Source organism: Amblyomma americanum, chromosome 1 (assembly GCF_052857255.1).
Source record: "Amblyomma americanum isolate KBUSLIRL-KWMA chromosome 1, ASM5285725v1, whole genome shotgun sequence".
NCBI classification, from domain to species: Eukaryota; Metazoa; Arthropoda; class Arachnida; order Ixodida; family Ixodidae; genus Amblyomma; species Amblyomma americanum.
In genome coordinates, this window is record NC_135497.1 from 195106570 (window position 1) to 195127832 (window position 21263).

General features: G+C 44.2%; 1 protein-coding gene across 2 annotated transcripts in view; it reads left to right on the forward strand.

Annotated features, from left to right (window-relative positions):
• Positions 1–20840, forward strand: part of Megf8 (multiple EGF like domains 8) — a 200215-nt gene extending 179375 nt beyond the window's left edge. Inside the window, exons 33-37 of one of the 2 annotated variants that reach the window (XM_077648185.1) lie at positions 4436–4606; positions 6305–6444; positions 11307–11445; positions 12929–13034; positions 19599–20840. In XM_077648185.1, coding sequence (XP_077504311.1) covers positions 4436–4606; positions 6305–6444; positions 11307–11445; positions 12929–13034; positions 19599–20596 — 1554 coding nt within the window. In that variant the 3' untranslated portion in view covers positions 20597–20840. The remainder of the gene's footprint in view (positions 1–4435; positions 4607–6304; positions 6445–11306; positions 11446–12928; positions 13035–19598) is intronic. The other variant, XM_077648186.1, reaches the window with a different exon arrangement.
• Positions 20841–21263: the final 423 nt, after the last annotated feature.

A 21263-nucleotide genomic window follows, 5' to 3' on the forward strand; every position in this document is an offset into this window, starting at 1 on the left:
AACTCATGGGATATTTATTTTTGGTCTTCCATTAAATGCCCAAGTCTTTCAATGATATTTGTATGGCATGTTGTACTGTTCAAAGCAGCTTTGAGAAATGTGTGCGCAATTGAAGTAGAGCCAGCACGGAGCAGCTGTTTTGCTTTGTCTGGAGGGGCCAGACTGAGGAGTGCCAAGTGTTAAGCCTATTAAGAATCCACTGCATCATCGCTGCTCACAGCCATGTCCACTAGCGCTGTCTCGGCACACATTCTCAATCAGGTGGATCTTGTAAGTATAACCACCGCCATCAATTTTTCAAACTGAACCAGTAGCATTGGGACTCGTGATGAAGCCAGGTCATGAGCAGATTTTATTATGAGATCAATGGCCTTTGAAACCAGCTTGGAATGTTGATGGCAGTTCATGCATGTATTTCGTTTCATGTACCTCTTTGCTTAGTCACCTCTGCATGTGCCTCAAATAATGCTTTACAGTTATTGACAGTGTATGTTACTTGCTTTTAAGGTGTCTTTTTCAAACAGACAGCAAACATGCCTCTAATGTTCATGTGCTCCAGTGCATAACACCTTGTGTTACATCCAGTCAGATACCCTCTTAAAACTTCGGCTAAGCTACGGGACATGCTGTGTTTTCTGCCAAGCAGTTGAGGCCTGCAGGTTTGGTTTTTGAATTTTTTTTTCTTTCTCACTCTTCCTGTGTGACAGCAATCCCGTCATGAATCTGGCCCTGCATCATTATTACAGACAGTCGTGGGCGTTAGCACGAGTCAAGCACATGTTTGCAGTTGCAACAGGTATTGCAGATCCTAGTTCAGTTTTCCAAACTGAGATAGTAGAACTAGATTTGATAATGAAGCCACATCATTGAGTTTCACTTGTGATAGCATTGGATCGATGAAACTAGCCTGGATCATTGTGGCAGTTTTTTCATCGATTTCATTTTGCAAGCCAAATTGTTTACTCATCCCTCTGGCTGGTTCAAATATATCACTGCTGTTTTTTTTATTGTCTAATTCCTAAAGTCTTAACAGGTTTGTAGAAAAGAAGTTTCTGCAAAACTTACCATGTATGCTTGTGCTTCACAAAGTTGTGTCCTGTGGCTGTTGGTCAATGGCATTCACGTTATTTTTTACTGTACTAAAACTGGAACCAGGAAACTAGTTCTGGAAAATATTTTGCTGCTGAAATGGAGAAAATTTGTATATTTCAAAATTTCTTATGTCGTTTACTTTTGAAACAGATAATTTTGTATCCGATTTAGTCCATTTTGCCATAAGTTTGTGCTTGATGAATTGAATTTCACATCATAAAGCTAAGCACTAGTTTTGAAATCTGCACATATATAAACATAAAACCTATTCCATTTAACTGATTTGTTTTATCTTGTTACTGCGTTCTTCAGGTTATGCTTTCTCGGCTTGCTTTAATGTTTGTGTGGTCAGTCTTCACACATTTTCATTACTTAGTTTTGTTGCAATGTTGTACCTTCCTCCTGAGTGGTTGTGCCATGGTCTGCAAGTGCACTGTAGACTTCATAACTGCACTGCTGCTGTGTGTGTGTGGTACAGAGCTAGTTGATTTCAGGAGTGACACCCTGCCACCATGGCACCAGCTCCACCTGGGCACTTGTGTGTGCTGGCAGTGCTACTCCAACAGGGAAGGCAATCACCTGTTGCTGGCACATCATTGTGATGAATTCGCACTGGTGTGCACTTGCTCATCACCACGGATAATGGCTCATACCTGTTCTTTTCTAACCACTGCTATATCACCCATCTCATCATGTTAGTGCACCACCTATGACAAATGATTTCTCTCACCGCACACTTATCTTGATACCTTATATGCCTCTAAGGAATGTGTCACGTGATGCATAAAACTGCAAACAGATTTTCATTCACGAAAACTTGGGCACAGAAAATGCATCACTGCTGCCATTACAGGCATACCTTGCCTAAAAGAAGAGCCTCCATGTATCACCACAGTATTAGTAAGCATTTCCTAGCAGAGGTCTACTTAGTATTTCATAGTGGCAGGAACTGAACCTCTTCAGTTGTCTTTCAGCTCCAAGGTGCTCCCCTGAAGTATTTGTAAATATACTACTCCACGTTCTACACACTCTTCTGCTACCATTCCACATTAGAATATAAGTTCTCGCTGCTTGAGAGCTACCACTGACATGTTGTTTGAAGCACATCATTCCAGCTCATGTTTTGGAGGATTATCCAGCACACTACTTTAGTAGCTCAAGGTTGTAAAAGTATCTCATATTGTTTATGACTCAGCACTGACATGCTGTTCAGCCTCATTGGTGGGACAATACCGTCACTGGTAATGTAAGGCCTGAATCAAAAGAAGAGCAATGCTATCACAAAATATTACTTTAACAAAGGACCCAATAGCTGACCGCAACCTTTATCCTGCAACAAGGTAATGTGAGTTATTGCTTTGGCTACCATGGTCAGGTGGTTAGAGTGCATTTTAGGCCCAGCAGCTTCCTGTGTTAAATTGTGCCTTGATTTTTGTTTTTCCTTCTGTGTCTGGCTTGGTGTCAGAGCGCATTACACTCAGTATCAAAGTTTCTGTCAAACTTAGTTGTCGTTTTCTTTGTACTATGCTACAGATAATGTGTAATTTGAGTGTAATAAAAAGAAATCAAAAGAATCAATTGGATTGGTACTAAGGAAGTGCGATGGCATGTTTCTTCGACTCGCCAATCTATTCAAGTTCTGATTCAGTTCCAATTCTTGAGTTCATTGTCTTTGATTTCTTTATCCTAATTCTCATTTTATTCTAATCCCAACTATGCAACTATGCAAAATGTGACATTCATATCTTGCGGCAAGTCCTCCTACCACTACTGGTGCAGTATCGCAGTGGCACAGCAGTTAAGCTATGCACTGCTGCACTGGCGGGTGGCTGTTTCAGAAACAGCCACCAGTGGGGCTTGTGAGACCCAGGTTGCTCTTCCCTAGCAAATCAAGAAGGAGTAGCTTCCTGAAGCTTCATTTCTGCGCAGATAAGTTCTTTGGGAGGCTGTATATTTTGCACGTAGACCTGCTGTTGTCCAAGTCATTCTCCTCTTAGTCATTCTCATTTTTGCTGATCCATTCTTCGTCCAGCATCTCCCTCCACTCCCCTTTAGGTGGAGAGGGGGAGAAGGAGGCAGTTTATAGGTGGCAGGTGTAGAGCGGTTAGTCCCCTAACACCACCTAGCAAGTGGAGGCGTCACACAAGCGCTGACGCTGCCAATGCTGCCGTACAGTTTTCGCCTTCGTGGCCCTCCTGATGCTATTGCATTAAAATGGTTTGATGAAAACGTGAAAGCAATTACACCATTTGTATCCACTGCTTTGTTTGCTGGCACTGAGGCAATGCGATTGTCATGGAAAATGAATTAGTTATTTTAATTTCACTCTATCAGGGTAAAAATACATAGCTGCGCTGAAAAAATCCAGAGGTCAAAAACAGCAGTTGCAGCAATTACCGCATTTACTCGCGTAATTTGCGCACCCCAAAATTTGTACCTGGATTTTTGAAAAAAACTTTTATTCGCATATTTCGTGCTCCCTGCTGTGCAATCAAACTGACATGCACGCGGGTGCACTCAGGGCAGGCTTGGGAAGTACGGCCGGGTCGCCGCTTGCAGCTGCGAAAGTGAGTGAGTGATGCAAAAAATGTAGGTAATTCGTTTGTAAATTGCTTCCGCGAAGAAAAACTTAATTGAGCACCATTTACCTGGATCGCTCACTCCAGTGGTCACTTTCCCATACGAACGGCTGCGAAAGAAAACTTCCAATAACCGCTGAAGTGTGTGTCACGCCAGAGTCCAAAACTACCAAACCATTGGCTATTCTGTTTGCTGCTACCGAGCAAGGGCACCGTTTTATTGCCTTGTGTATCTCTATTTACCCCTGACTGCTGGCTTTGCTATTGTATCTTTCCGCATGTATTGCTTTGAGCTGCACATACACCATCATGCCATTATGCGGGGAGCTACATAACGTGGGTCTGGGGTGGGGGCGGCCACTGGCTGGGTAGGGCGGGTGGTGGCTATGCATCGGCTTATATTAGGAGTCAACTTTTCTTTTTTTTTTTTGGCCAGCGAGGTGCTGGGTCGACTCATGCACTGCAATATACTGTGTACTTGCCGCGTTATGACGTTTGTAGAGTTTCTTAGAGACTTGTTCATGAAATCTCCGTGTCATTTGTGCGCTCCCTTTTTGAAGCCTTAATTTTAGGGGAAAAAAGTGCACTAATTACACTAGTAAATACGATATGTCAAACTTGTTCTGCTGACTGTTTGTTATATTGCAGCAGGAAGCTAGCCTGCTTAAGACTTCGTAGCGCTCCTGTCGCTAGTAGTCCATCACTCGGCATGTGACTAGATTCACTTGTGACATGGGTGTGTTGCTGTGTGGTGCTCTCTGCAGGGTCCCCAGTGCAGCCACTGTGAGCCCTTTTATGTGGGCAACCCTGCCAAAGGAGGCCGCTGTGTGCCCTGCCTTGAGTACTGCAACCAGCATACAAATATCTGTGTTGAGGCAGGGCAGCTGGACTTCAATGAGTCTGCAGGCAACCTTTCCCCTGCTGAATTCCTAGAGGTAAGTGTTCACTGCGGGGAGTTCTCCAGATCTTGCATCATGATGGCATCACACGGTGAAAATGCTTGCATGCAGTGTCATAAAAATTTCAGTCAAGTGGATTGCAATAATGCAGAAGTTGGGATGCTCAGTATGTCATTTCAATCATACCTTTCTGCTCTTCTTTTTACCAAAGCCGCCGCAGTGGCTCAGTGGTTATGGCGCTCGGCTGCTGACCCAAAAGACGCGGGTTTGATCCCGGCCGCGGCGGTCCAATTTCGATGGAGATGAAATTGTAGAGGCCCATGTACTGTGCGATGTCAGTGCACGTTAAAGAACTTCAGGTGGTCGAAATTTCCAGAGCCCTTCACTACGGCGTCCCTCATAGCCTGAGTCACTTTGTGACGTTAAACCCCCATAAACCAAACTAAACCATCTTCTTTTTACGTTTTTTTTCCTTCTGATATCTACAATTCAATTATCATTTTCACGTGAAGCTCAGACAAATGCACAGATGAATTGGCCCCTTATATGCAGCAGTCTGTCTGGTGGTTGGGAAGTGCACTCACTTGTGCCACATTGTTAAGTGCAAGCATGTATGCTCACCAGTAGAATTTGAAACAGAGCAGTTGTCATGCTTCCTCATGAGATTTTATGCTTTTTTAATAATCCTAGGTTTCTTGGTAGGCTGTTTGCAATTCACTGTGTGCATGACAGGACCAAACTAGTATTTAGTTAGTGAAAGCTCGCTAATTCGAACTTCAAGCGCCCCAAAAAAATTTTCAAATTATCCAAAAGTTTGAATTATCAAATAACCCCCCAAAACATGTCAAGAACTGCCTGCATCATGGTAAATTTATTTGGTGAAAGACTGGGCAAGTTGCTTGATTTTATGGTGAGAACAGCATGGCAGTGACTGTTCTTCACATTTCCATCAATGCTTTATTGCATGCATACTGTTGACAGCATCAGAGCAGAACTGCTCCAAAATCTTAAGGGCCTCTCGCATCCGTCATAATGCGACGCAGTGTAGCTCCACCGCTATCGTGTCATACCTATGATAAGCGCCACCGTCACGTGTGAGAAGGCTTCACTGCACGAACTGCAAATGGCACATAATGAGCACGCAGTTTCAGCGCACTGGAACAACAGAACCACATGGACACAAGCATAGGAAATGGCACCAAAACGGTGCCAAAGTGGTGAGTGAAAAGAAAAAAAAACGCTAAGAAAACATTAGCGATGTGCCAATCAGGGTCCTAAACGGTGCTCAGCTGGATTAGGTGTGCTGGGTGATGCTGGCTGGCTGAGCTGCATCACTGCGGGCTGGCACGAAGCTGAGAAAAGTGAAACCGGAACTAAGCAGTCGGACTGTTCTCAAAGGCGGGGCCCTCACGCACGAGGGACTCTGCAACTTGGAACTCTGGCTTTGAGTAAGGCTGTTTCAACGACCTCTTGTCACACCAGTCATACCTGGATGCATCCTTCTTCAGAAGGGGCCCATTCAAATTAGCCGGTGTCGAATTAACACATAGTGTCTGAATTAGCAATTATCCGACACCATAGATTTAAGTGGGCGTTGGCCGGGACTGAGCCAGCAGTTTGAATTATCCGGTTTTTTAATCAACGGGGTTCGAATCAACGAGGTTTCACTGAATGTGCTCTCATTTTTCACTACTCAACCAAAGTTGCTGTCTGACTCTTATTTTCCTTATGCAGTCATTCAAGCAGATCGAGCATGGACCTTTGGAGCTAGCTGTGTGTCGATTCTGTCAGAACAACACAATGGGAGCACAATGTGAAGAATGTGTAGAGGGCTTCTTCGTGGTGGGCAAGGACATCGCCCGTGGCTGCCGACCGTGAGTCACAGCTAAGTACTTATAGAAGCAGAACCTCGTGCACTTTTAAAATTTAAGTCATACTTAGTTCAGTTTACAAACTATTAATCTCAAACCTTGGTCTCCCTTTGAGAATGAAGTCATGTTTCCTTCTGATTCCTTGCAAAGCTGCCCCCAAGGTTAGGTTGGCCACATGAAAGCATCATCATTTCATGCTGCCTATTGTCTTGAGCTCTTTCAGTTTACTCTGAGGGCATGTAAACATTTGTCAAGCACCATTGAATAGATTCAGGAATAGTTGAATGTTGAAGCAAATATCAACCCTGATGTTTGAAATTAAAAAGGAGCTACAGCAAAAAATGCTTCCCTGTTTGCTAAAACATGAGCTCACACCCATGGCAATCAGTGATGTGCAGTCGGCAGATAACAATGCAAAATGCCGCTTAGCGTAAAAAAAAGAATTGAAGAATATGTGGTGTGGATTACAGAATGCATCATTCCTGTCTACAGTGTGTCTGCAGTATACCCTTCACCACGCTGGCGACATTTGGCAGTGCCTTTTGGGCCTTTTTATTTATATAACTGCAGCGGTGGCCAAGTGGTTGAGCATCCGCCTAGCATGCGGGAGGTGCGGGGTTCGATCCCCAGTGCCGCCGGGTACCCACCGGTGATACAATGGGTACAAGCTTTCCCGTGGTCTGGCGCTCGGCTTATTTAGGGTGAATGCTTGGAAAACGGGTCTTTGACCCCACCTTGAGAAAAAGAAAAATACCTTGTGTCATGGCGCTCTTTGGCCTTAGATGCCTTTGCGCCATAAAAATCCATAATCATCATCATCTTTTTATTTATATAGTTATTTAGTTAACTTGTTTATTCGAAATACCCCAAAGGCCCAGCAGCACATTGAATGTTATTTTTTGTTGTTTGAAAGTTGCTTAGTGTGACGTAGAGTGTGAGCCATTGCTCATACAGGAGTGTATGTTAAAGGGACACTGAGGAGAAATTGAAGTTGGCTTGTATCGATAGAATACCAGCTCCTGATCACAAAAACGCCACTCTTACTGAAAACAAAGCTCTTGTAAGGTAGAAAATAGCAAGAACAAAAATACAGGTATCGCCGCCACAGGCCAATCTCACAAGTGCAAGCGTGATTACGTCATAGGGCAAAAGACGCCACCTTGGAGGAATTTTCCTTCCTCCATGGAAACCGTGAATCTCTGAGGCTGACAAAGGAAGGTTGCACGGTTCATTATTGAAGTAAGTTTTGTCTTTAAACCGATAGTGCACTTTTAACTCACAAGGAAGACAGACAAAAGACAACCTGAATGTTGGTAGCAAAAGAAACCTATTCTTGGCAGCGCCACAGGCGGCCAGGAGAGTTTCGGATTGTTATGGCGCTTCGCATCTGCGAGCTTTGCGTGCCCCATGTTTTGTTCTTGACAAAACATGGGGCACGCAAAGCTCACAGATGCGAAGCGAAACATGGGGCATGCAAAACAAAGCAGAGGAACTGCAAGTGCCGCTACAAGTGCTAGTTAACTTTTGAAGGAGCCTGTTAAGGCTGATCAGATGATCGCCGCGGTCGATGAAAAACTATGATGGCACGATGGTCGGTGATTGTACAAGGCAGTTAGCAGTTTAAAGAGCACTTGTGTCTCCGCGCGCTCGCCCGGCAAAATGTTCTCGGCTGTGCCAGTCAACTTCGAACTACTTAACGGAAATCGTTTATTAGAAACGGGAGACAAGTTACAAGGTAGTTAAGAAAAAGAGATTTGGAACCTGTATAGACCGTGACTCCGCTCTCCTCCAACTCGTTTGTTTGCGGCTCCATTCAATAGCTTCAGCAGTTGGGCGGAGCTGTTGTATTTTAGCTCTCGGCTAATTTAATCCATTCACAGTACACATCTGAAGGTACATGCAAGTGAGCAAGAGAGCCCGATCCAGTGGACCCCGTACCTCCAGAAACACGGGGAACCTGTTGAAGCGTCGTGCGTCGGCCTTAATTTCACGCCGCCAACTTTAAACGCTCCCTTGAGCACCCATCTGTTTTTTGTGGCAAAAAAAAAATGGCCCTTGGAACCATGGGAAACCTCCTCAACGCCGCCTGCTGCACCGTGCAATGGCGCCGTTCAAGGAATCGCAATTCATTGGCCCCAAAGCCTCGGACATCCTCCGATGTGCTCGACACGCCGACCTTGTCCTTTCCCCTTGCAACTCGTGCACTAGGGTTATGATATTTGATTTGCAACGGGTGCTCACTGAGGAAGGGGGAAACGACCCACTGGCGCCTAACCTAACCGTGCTCTCTCAAAAGCATTGCACGCTCTGTGGGGCTGAGTTCGCTGATATGCAGGCTGGAGTTTTTGCGAGAACTTCGTCGTCGGGTTCTGGAACGGGATCCATCGTAACGCTGGCAAGACGCCGGTGGAAACGTAAACAAAGCGATGGTAGCGACTCCCGATAGATGCCTTCTACGTGCAGCAGCGGTAGCTTTCATTTCGACTGCTGCTAGACCACACTGCTAGCTGCCAGAAATCACAGAGTCTTCGTTTACGTCACGTTTCACGTCACTCCGTCCTATGACGTCACAAGAATGCGTCGAGTTTGAATCGGAGCGAAGGGAAAAACTTTTTCAGCTTCGAATCCAAATTTCTTTGGAAAAAAATGCATCTTTCGCTCCCGGACAAGCGGCAACAAAGCCATGAAATGCTGAACTATCAGATTTTGCTAACAATAAAAAATTGATAGAGTTCTCCTCACTGTCCCTTTAATTTGAAATTGTTATCGTCACCACTGTCAGCACTGCACCCTAGTACGGACAGCTTTTGCACTTAAAAAAGACATAGTTGCTACGGCCTATGCATTTTGTTTACTTATTCTTCTTGCACACTTTGGATGGATATTTTTTATGTGCTGCATGTGCTGATGTCTTACTTGATGCAAACAATGACTATGCTAAATGCAGATGTAGGGACTAGAGTGCAGATCAGAGATTGAAAAGACAGCAAAACAAAATAGACACAAGTTATTCATAGCCTTGCAGCCTCAAAACATTTGCTTTCAAGCTTCAAATATCATGCTGGGGGTGGTACCAACTTGATATGCCAGATAGTTTATAATCTGAAGGTTTAATTTATTCAGGCAGTCATTGCCAAATTCAAAGGAAAAAACTTATGTCCACTTCCTTGCATTACTCCCGCTGAAAGCTTTATGCTGGCTTTCTTGTGCCTAGTCTCATGTTCTATTCTTACTCGTCCCTTGTGTCTTCTCGAGTCTTTTATTCCTAGAGCCACAACCTTCCTAAATACTAAATAAAAATCTTTAGACGTGAAGAAAGTGCCAAAATTACACTCCTACCATACAATTATTTGTGTATACAGGAGACTCTTGCCTGACTCACAGTGTTCCTTGTTTTGGTGTTCCCAACATGGACTCACTATACAGACGCAGGCTGTGTGCACTATCAGAAGGCACATGATCGTGCCTCGAAATAGGCTCTGGCTGGCAATGCTATTTCCACACCCTTGCACACAGTAGCACTTCTGCATTTTTCTGTGTAGTGCAAGCTGCTTTACATACCACGGTCGAAAACCACAAGGTGTGGGCAGTGAACCTTGATGCATGGACATGGAACAGGTGAATGGAATTGACTACACAACAAAGCAAGAGCACATCAGATGCATACGTTAGTGCGAGTGGTCATATAGTGGGTTGCTATGTGCAGCGGCAAGCCAGACAGTCTCACTATAGATTATTTCACGTCTGGCTTTGTTGGAGTTTTCAAATGCAGCTACTAGGTGCGTCAACAGAACAATTACTTTCCACTTATATCAGTTCAGCTGCAGCGTAGTCTTGTTCAGTCTCAGTGCCACAGCTACCATTCGGCCCAAGAATCTTGGTGGAAAATTGCACCAAAATAAATAAGGCCAGTCTAGAGATTTAAGCGCACAGACACAGTGGTGCAGACTCAGTGCACTGAATGAAGGTGAGGAGAACAGTGAACATTTCCACTTCGCCTGCAGCTAGTGTAGCAGATAGCCAAGGTGTCTGGTACAGAATAAGCAAAAAAGAGGTCTTACACAAAGATGCATGCACCACCATTGCCCTCCTTATTTGGTATGAAAGGCTCCTATATTACTGTCTTGCAGAGATTTCTTCATTGGTACTGAAAAGAAGGCTGTATTTTGCATCTACCTGATCACTTGTCTCTTTCGTTCTGTTTTCTTTCTGTTGTGGTTTTGAGTGCACAAAATGCAAGCATCTGCATTCAAGATTGTAGAAAGGGCATGACTTCTGGCACTCTTGATCACAGCAAGAAAGCAGCTTGCTCATCTTTTCTTTAGGATTAGTTCATTGAAAATTTCCTTCTCTTGCTTGTCTGGGTGCTCTGTTTGGAAGCCTGCAAGCTTGTCGCTTCTTCAGAAACCTCATAGCCTCTAGACCCAATTTATAAAATGCCCATTGAAAGTAAATATGGCCAGTACAGCTCTCATTCACATGTAATGGTTTCCGCCCCTTCCAGCCCAATATGCATGCAAAAGGAAGCATGTAGACACATGGCAGTACAAGAAATGCCCAAATTTAATTAATAACATCTGGCTGTACAGCAAAGCAATCTGCAATGAACAATTACAGTGTGATTAGTCCCAAAATAAAGTGAGTAAAGGAAAGGTGAAAATTGAGGCAAGCATCGATTTACACACTCGTGGAACCCCAAACACTACTCCAAAGAGCCCTGGGGTTCCACAGAACCCAGTTTGAGAGCCCCTGCTCTACGGTAAGACTGGTAACACATTACAGGCTGTCTCAAATGAGGCGATGCAATGAGTTGCTGGCGACATGTTCAGTTTCTTTGTTAAAGTGATTTTATTTATCACAACCAGGTGCGAGTGCCACGGGCATGGTGACACCTGTGACCGACGTACAGGTGAGAACTGCAACTGCAAGAACAACACGGAGAACGACCGTCAATGCAGTCAAAAGAGTGGAAAGAACAGTGCAAGCCCTTGCTGGAACCTCCAGGTCTAGTACTTTTATATATGAAGGTTTTTTTTTTTTGCTGCTGTTGCTTTACTGGTTACAGTTATATGTTGCAGTCTTGATCAGTTTTTCCTTCAACTGTTTCATGCATTGTACTTTATAATGCTGAACACCAGAGAACAAGGAAAAAAAATTCTGTATAAATGTGTAAGGACCGCACCTTCTTTTTTAAATTTGGGTGGGAATTTTTAAGTGTGGCCCATAGGTGAATTTTAAAAAAAACCATATAACCATATTTTTTTCTCAGTTATCTAGTTCAAAATGGGGTGCGGCCCATACACAGTCGTGGCTCTTGCACAAGATAATATGGTATGTTCCATTTCTCAGGAGTTCCATTCAGAGAGAACGTGCAGAATGGCACACTGAGATCACAAGCTGTATTTCAAAAGAGTAAATGATGTATATGAATCTTTTCTTTTTAACAAAATACTGCAGTCGAAAGAAAAGAAAAAATTGCCAGTTGTACGATCATCTTTCTGCCTGTAAAATATAGCCATCATCATCATCATCAGCCTGACTACACCCACTTCAGGGCAAAGGCCTCTCCCATGTCTCTCCAATTAACCCTGTCCTTTGCGAGCTACGCCCACTATGCTTGCCTTCTCTTGAAATCCAATTCGTTACCCTTGAGGACCAGCGGTTATCTTGCCTACGCATTACATGCCCTGCCCCGGCCCATTTCTTCCTCTTGATCTCGACTAGGATGTCATTAACCCGCGTTTGTTCCCTCACCCACTCTGCCCGCTTCCGGTCTCTTAACGTTACACCTATCATTTTTCTTTCCATGGCTCGCTGCGTTGTCCTTAACTTAAGCTGAACCCTTTTCGTTGGCCTCCACGTTTCTACCCCATAGGTTAGTACCGGTAAAATAAAGCTTTTGTATACTTTTCTCCTGAAGGATATTGGTAAACTGCTATTCATGATCTGAGAGAACCTGCCATATGTGCTCCACCCCATTCTTATTCTAGTTATTTCCCTCTCATGATCCGGATCAGCGAATTGGTTTGTTCATAGAAGGTTGTGGCCAAGTGCTATAAGAGGGGGGCCAAATCCTGCTCTGGTGAGGGAGTGCATTGTCGGTTCTAGTCACTGAGATCAGGCCGCACCCCAGGCCCGGTCATGCAATTCTATCGACACGCAATTCCATCAATTCCATCATACCGGTGGAGAATTGCGCAGCACCGAGATTCGAACCCGGTCCCCTTGCACATGAGGTAAATTCTCTACCTCTACGCCATCGTTGCACACCTGTGATGTCAGTGCGCATTAAAAATTCCCAGGTGAATGAACTTATCAAAGCTTGTGCTTTTTTTTTTTTAGGTCTCACTCATTGTCATGATGCACGTCTTGTGTGCTGGTGCATGTGTATGTGTGTATGCCCACGTACACTAATGTCTGTGATGGAGTTAGTACCCAAGGTGGATCATCCCATCACTGATGCATGCTATTTCTGTTTGTGCTATAGTGCTCCAAGTGCAAGGAGAACTTTCAGGGCGTTCCTACCAACGGGCATCAATGCTATCGTCACATGCGCCTCGAGCAGGACTATTGCTTGGATCCAGAGACACAGGGTAAGTCACAAGGACGGTTAGATTCTCAGAGACACAGCTTATTTGATTCGATTTGCATAGTGCTTTAACTGTTCGAAGTATTCAAACCTTTTGAACATTCAGAAGTTACAAATTTTTCTGTTCATCTGAACTCATTCCCAACCGTTGCGGCATTTCCAGTGGTGCTCTCTAGCTGCAGCATCTTGCATTTGTCACATCACTGAACTTGCATATCCTTCATAGAATCGACTGTCATCACGCGGAACAAGTGCATACATGGTTACTCTTGGCCATGCATAAAATCGATGTGTTGGCAGCCGTCGAGAGCCTCTGTGGACTTGCATATCAGTAAACAATGTGCAGTATGTCATTGCATCGTGCCACGACACAGTTATATGTTTGTTTGTTTATTTATTTATTGAACTCATAGGGCCAGAGGCATTAATGAGGGGAGTGGTTACAAACAAGAAATACATAAACAAGAACAGTGAGTGTTGCAAAAAAATTTTCCATTTATACAATGTTAGTTAATACATTGTGAAAATGCTGGTTATCATTGATGTCGACGACATCAGCAGGAAGATGGTTCCATTCATGTGAAGCATCAGGCAGGAAGGAGTGAAATGCTGATATGGTGTTAAATGTTGGAATTCCAACCTTGTGGCAGCAATGTGAGGAACAGCAATGAGTGCATTCCGTTGAGTGGAGATCATCGATGGTACAGTTTATGAAAAAGACTAAGGTGAATTATTTTTCAGCAGCATGCTAAGAGCTGTAAAAAGAGGTAAGTTTTCATGCTGGTTACGCTTGCACCGCTGTTAAAATTAGATAAAATAAAGTGTGTGGCATTATTTTGAACCATCTCCAGCAGAGTAGTTAGTTTTTCGTGGTGGGGATCTCATATAGTAGCTGCATATTCCAGTTTTTAATGGATTACCATTTTGTAAAGCAGTAATTTGAGATGGCGGGGTTTTCGTAAAGTTTCGGCATACATAGCCCAACATAGGGTTAGCTCTGTTAATAATGTACTTGATGTGGTGCGGCCAGGAGATGTCTGCAGAAATGTGGATGTTCAAAGTATCTATATGCAGTGACAGATTCTAAGGGAACATTACTTAAGTAGTACCTGGAAGCAGTGTTAGCATGTTGGGATACTCGCATAACTTTACATTTGTCAGCGTTTAGGTCCGTGAGTCAATCATTGCACCAAATAGAAATATAGGTAAGATCGCTCTGAAGAAAATTAACATCATTGGGTGATTTTATTTTGCGAAAAATAATGCAATCTTCAGCAAACAGATGAATGTTAGATGCTACTTTGGAAAGAATATCATTGATGTAAATGAGAAACAGAAGCAGTCCTATGACTGACCCTTGAGGCACACCCGAGTAAACATCACTGAAAGGTGAATCGTAGTTATTAGTGGAAACAAACTGCGATCGGTTATGAAGAAAGCATTCGATCCATCTCAGAACGTTACGATCAATGTTCAATTGGCTTAGTTTAAAAAGTAATAAACGGTGACATACCTTGTGGAAAGCTTTAGAAAAGTCCAGGAAAATGCAGTCAGCCTCTGATGTGGAGTCTAAAATAAGGTGAAGCTTGTTAGTGAAGCAGACAAGTTGAGTATCACATGAACATGATTTTAGAAAACTGAGCTGTGCAGGTGTGAAGAAAGAATTAGTCTCGAAAAAATTAACAAGGTTTGTGAAAATTACACGTGTTCTAATAATTTGCAGCATGTACTGATAAGCGAGATGGGACGATAATTTGCAGGTGAGGTTCTAATTCTTGATTTGTGTAATGGAACCACCTTCGTGATCTTCGATTCTGGGACAATGTGGAGGTATCGAGTGATCGCTGAAAAATCTTCGTTAGTATTATAGAAGTACAAGCAAAGATATTGTTTTTAATTTAGCATTGATACAGTCGTAGCCAGGTGAAGGATGAAATTTTAAAGCAGTGGTCAGTTTAGCAGTGCCTGGTGGGTCATTATGTATAGGAGGCATAACTGCATACTTAAACTGGTGGGCGCCAGGTAGGGGCGTGATATATGGGAAAAATTCTTCATAAAAAGTTTTGTTAAGGACCGAAGCACATGAATTGCTAAGACTAGGGTCCCCTGACTCGTCTATCAAAGTGATATAATCGTCAATTGGTGAGCTATAATGCGCCAGAATTTTTTAATGTTCGATAGTAGCATGGATGGTAAAGTGGTAGAAAGAAACTTTTCTTTTTCTTGTTTTAGTGCTGTTGCGTAGGCATTAGCCGCTGTCTTATATGCATCCCAATGCGAGTTACTGGCAGATAGTTTAGCGGTGCAATATTGGTGCTTCTTTCTGTTAGATAGGCTTTCGATATGGGCTGTGTGCCAGGGGGCCTGCGAGTTAGAAATGATGGTGCGGGTTGGAATTTATTCATCAGTTAGTTCAGGAATTCTGACTGCAAACATATCCCAGTTGGCTTGAAAAGATCGATCATCAAAATTCCTGAAGAAGATTTCCATAAGTGCTGATAATTCATTATTAATTGCATTGAAGTCAGCTGTGTTATAGTCGTGTATAGTCTTTTTCTTTTTGGCGGACTTAGGACAATTCACCTCAGTGTTGAAAGTCAGCAGAGAGTGATCAGTTATGTTAGGTTGTGAGTTGACAACTGACTGTGGAGGCACCGGTAAAGAAAGCAAATGGGTGCCACTGCTCATATCATTTTCGGTCGCTATGACAAGAGACGTGGTGCGCACTGAAATGGGGCTTGTGGAGGATAGTTTAATGGGTGAACCTGCGGCAGGGGTGCACTCCTGAGGTTTTTCATAGCAAGCACTTTAATTTTTAGGCCATTAGAGTCTAAAAATTGCGCATTTCAATCCACGGGGGACAAGGATAACGTGGACGACAGAAACGAGCTCCAACTACATCTTGTACTCAGTACAGCCCTAGCAGTGCCTTGTGATGTAGTTTCATTTTCACACGTGCAGTTTGCGGCAGCATTTATGGGTTTTTCACGGGGCTTGCAGTGCAGTGAAACTGATACTCGAAGGCTAAGTGGGGTTCGTCTCGTCAAGAACACTCCATTTGTGGTAGCATACCACAGCCGGCACTTTGTCTTTAGCTGTCACGAGGGAGAGTGTGAGGTATAGCCCTGCTTACGTCGTAGCTCATGTTACTGCTCTTCGCCCATTTTGCTGAGCCGTCTTGTTATGTTTTGCCAGCAGTGCACTGCCCCATGCCTCTCTGATATCAATCTGTGAAGTCACTCCTCCAGTAACGAAATATCGGGCCACCTTACGACATCATTCAGTGAGCGCCTTTGTCATGTGAGCATTAATGCAACTTGAACATTAGACTTTTTGCTGAGTACAGTTATGCCATAGTATTTGCATGCAAGTCTATACAATAAAATTTATTATGGTTACACTATTTCCCCCTCCCCCAATTTAATGCTTTGATTTATTGTGGTGGTGACAAGTAAAAATAAAATTTTTGTGGAGTAAATGTGTTCTTTTCATAACTGTCTTGTAGCAAAAGGTTTATTATTTTATTTAAGCAACCTGTGTTCATTTCGAAAACATCTGATTCAACTGGGAACGAATTTTTATTGTGTGTGTGCGTGTGCGTGCAAATCTTCTCTTCACAACCACAAGTTGATATTTGCACACCCATACTTCCAGTTAATTTGGACTGGGCCATCTTTTTACACTCTCCTTACTGCATCTGTAGACACTGCTTCACAGAGATCAATAGTTGCTGGGATGACTCTTTGCGTTACAAGCTGTGTTTGTTTTTCTTTTTATAGCCATGCAGTGTCCGATAAGTTAGTAGTAGCTATGCCAGTTGTGGATAAAATTTTATTCCACTGTTTTTCTGGAGGCAGACCTATTCATGGAAACAACTATTGTCCATGTGAGAGTGTCACCAAGCTAATGGTTACCAAATACACTGTGGCCCAGACGAAGACAAGTGCTCTTGTCAGAATGTTGGCAAGGTCCCCGAGTCTTTCCCCTCCCTTGTTCACTTTGTTTTTACTGTGTTGTTTAGTTGCACAGTGCACTCCTGACTAACTTGAAGAGCAGCTATAGTGTGTCAGTAAATGATTTAAAATTCTAAATTTTCGTTCCAAAAGTGGCAACATTAATCTGTTTTAATTTGTTGGGACTTAAAGGGGCACTGAAGAGAAATTGAAGTTGACTTGTATCGATAGAATACCAGCTCCTGATCACGAAAACGCCACTCTTACTGAAAACAAAGCGCTTGTAAGGTAAAAAATAACAAGAACAAAAATACAGGTATCGCCGCCACAGGCCAATCTCGCAAGTGCAAGCGTGATTACGTCATAGGGCAAAAGACGCCACCTTGGAGGAATTTTCCTTCCTCCATGGAAACCGTGAATCTCTGAGGCTGACAAAGGAAAGTTGCACGGTTCATTATTGAAGTAAGTTTTGTCTTTAAACCGATAGTGCACTTTTAACTCACAAAGAAGACAGACAAAAGACAACCTGAATGTTGGCAGCAAAAGAAACCTATGCTTGGCAGCGCCACAGGCGGCCAGGAAAGTTTCAGATTGTTATGGCGCTTCGCATCTGTGAGCTTTGCGTGTCCCGTGGTTTTGTTTTTGACGCTTCTCGATTTACAAGCGCCGAACATCAGAGGAACTCCAAGTGCCGCTTTAAGTGCTAGTTAACCTTTGAAGTAACCTTTTAAGGCTGGTCAGATGGTCAACACGGTCGACAAAAAACTATGATGGCACGATGGTCGGTGATCGTACAAGGCAGTTAGCAGTATAAAGAGCACTTGTGTCTCCATACGCTCGCCCGGCGAAACGTTCCCGGCTGTGCCAGTCAACTTCCAACTACTTAACGGAAATCATTTATTAGGGATGGGAGACAAGATACAAGGCAGTTAGGAAAAAAAGATTTGGAACCTGCAGAGACCGTGACTCCGCTCTCCGCCAACTCGTTTGTTTGCAGCTCCATTCAGTAGCTTCGGCAATTGGGCAGAGCTGTTGTATTCGAGCTCTCGGCTAATTTAATCCATTCACAGTACACATCTGAAGGTACATGCAAGAGAGCCTGGTCCAGTGGACCCCGTACCTCCGGAAATACGAGGGACCCGTTGAAGCGTCATGCGTCGGCTTTACTTTCAAGCCGCCAACTTTAAATGCGAGCGCCCTTGAGCACCCATTCTTTTTTTTATTATTTTTTGTGGCAAAAAAAGAAATGGCCCTTGCAACCGTGGGAAACTTCCTCGGCGCCGCCTGCTACACCATGCAATGGCGCCGTTCAAGGAATCAAAATTCACTGGCCCCAAAGCTTCGGAAAGCCTCCGATGTACGCAACGTGCCGACCTTGTTCTCGCCCCTCGCGACTCCCTGCACTGGGGTCACATTTAATAAGCAACGGAGTAAGGGGGAAGCGACCCGCCGGCGCCTAACCTAACCGTGCTCCCTCAAAAGCATCGCACACTCTGTGGTGCTGACGTCGCTTAAATGTGAGCCGGAGTCTTTGTGAGAACTTCGTGGTTGGGTTCGGGAACGGGATCCATTGCAATGCTGGCAAGACGCCAGTGCAAGCGTAAACGAAGTGACAGTAGATGCCTTCAATGTGCGGCAGCGGTAGTTTTCACTTCGGCTGCTGGTAGACCGCACCGCTAGCCGCCAGAAATCACGGAGCCTGCTTTTACGTCGCGTTTCACGTCACTCCGTCCTATGACATCATAAGAGGATGCCATGACGTCATAAGAGGGCACCGAGTTTGAATCGGAGCAACAGGAAAAACATTTTCAACTTCGAATCCAAATTTCTTTGAAATAAACTCATCTTTCCCTCCCGGACAAGCGGCAACAAAGCCATGAATGCCCAAAAATCAGATTTTGCTAACAAAAAAAAATTGGTAGAGTTCTCCTCACTGTCCGTTTAAGCATTTGCTCGTGATTATTCTGTCTTATAAGCTTCTTTATCATGTGACTGCAGAAACATTTCAGCAGTTGCTGTGTTGAGCAGAACTTGAACCTTTTCAGTAGTACAGTCGTCTGCACACTTGTCTAGAGCCTTACAACGGTGCGCTCTGCTGTGCATTTATGACAGTTGCAGCTGGCTGCCAGGACAGATACAGCTTTTAAGGACATGATGAGTTAAACATGGCCCTTGGAAATGTTCTATGCACAATAGCCTTAGTCTTGTCCTAAGCTGCTCGTAAACGACAGAAGTGTACTCTTCTTTGCGCTGTTTGAACGCTCTAGACAGGTGTGTGTACGACTGTAGTCGTGACACATACAGCCCTTGCCAAGCTTTACCTTTTACAGTTCAAAATCTGTGCAGCAAAACTCTTCCAATATTTGCAACCATTTCTTCCAGGAAAGTTTAGCATGTGCTGTGAGTAGTACATTCAGAATATAATGGCAGATCCAGAAGCAAGAGGGATTCGGAAATAGCTCCTCCCCCTTACTTTCCAAATCCCAATCCCCCACCAGCCTAACCTCTGTGCAGGGTGTGCTTGGAAAAGAAATATTTTTTGCCACCCTAAGGAAGGTTGCAGCATGTTATGGTAGTAGTCTTACTAATTGCTGAATATTCGTTTTTGCTTGCAGAGTGCAGCCCAGACCCAAACCTGCTGCCCCAAGGCCGTACCATGTTCTTTGTGGTTCAGCCTCGTTATATGAATGTTGACATCCGCATCATTATGGACATCACCTCGGGTGCAGCAGATTTCTACCTGTCAGCCAAAGAAGACACTTTTGTTGTTGAGGTCAACCGCACCAGTGGTGCTCATGTAGTATCAGTTGACCGAAAGTATGGTGTTGGGATACCTGGTGACTTGGCAGCAAGTGCAGCAGTTCCAGCTGCAGCCTCGCTGCGTAACAGCAGTGATGCTACCTGGCTTCTGCGACCTCGACATGCAACACCTGTGGGACTAGCCACCTATGTCACAGTGAGGGACCCACGGGAGTTCCTGTTGGTCCAAAATCTGCAGCATCGTCTTGTCATTACTGTGCCTCAGAACGTGTATGACCTGCGAAGCACACGGCTGTATCTCGTCATCGCGGGTGCTAGTGAAATACCCACACGTGGAAGCCTCTTCTTCCGCCAGGATCAGACACGCATTGACCTATTTGTCTTCTTTTCTGTATTCTTCTCCTGCTTCTTCCTTTTTCTGGCAGCCTGTGTGGTGGTGTGGAAGGTAAAGCGTGCCTTTGATATTCGCCGGGCTCGCCGTTTGCACGCAGCACAAATGGAGCACATGGCACGGCGGCCCTTTGCCAAGGTGTGCCTCTCTATCTTGGATGATGAGGAGAATGGGGACAACTTCCGGTCACCGCTGCGTAAGAAGACTCAACGTCGTGCTCTCAGGGATTCGCCTAAAGGTGTGCCAGCACCTTGTGGATCAGTGCGGCCAGTTGCTGTGGAACCCACAGGTGATGGTGCAGCTGCGGTGACCACGCTACTGGTGCAGCTTCCAGGTGGATTAAGTGCACCAGTACGACTTGCACTTGCCTCGGCACTGGTGGCTGTGCGTTCTGGAGGTGGGGGTGCAGCAGGGGGCATCCGAGCTGCAATGAGACGTAGGACGAGCCACATAAACTTGTGATACCGGACATCCTCTATTGTTCTTTATTGGTATCTCATACGCCAAACTCATCTGGTTGGGCAGTAGTAATGCAGTGAATGCAAGGCACGTTGTGGTTTGAGCTGCAGACTCTGTGGGATATGTGGAATATGTGGAATGTGTGATGTGAGTGCTGTAAGCAGTGTCAGGTGCTTTCTTATATCTGCTTTGATATCGAGAGAACTCTGTTGACATTGAGTAAAGTCTTTGTGTTAGAGTGTGTTATTGAGAGAGCTGCTGCTGGTTTTGTACTTCACACAGCAGCTCTTGGATCTAGACTGCCAATAGTTACCAGAGACGCTTACTCTTGAGCCTGCTGCATTGCTTGTGTTTTTTTGTTGTCTTCATCTGCTAGGCAGGTGCTAGAAATCTCACTGACTAAAAATACATAAAGCACAGTCAAAATTCCTCAACTTGTCCTGCTCTACCTAAGGGGACATTTTTTTTACTTCCTAGGAGTGCACACTTTCTGACTGTGTAAATTAAAGAACATGCTTAGAATGCAGTTGAAGATCTTATAATTTTAGCAAAACTACACTTCATAGGAGTAGTCACAATAATAAGGCTCATCTGCAACCACGTGTTTGACGTCAGATAGAAAAGAATTGCTCAGGCCCTTCTTCATATCATAGCTGCATTTAACTGCTTC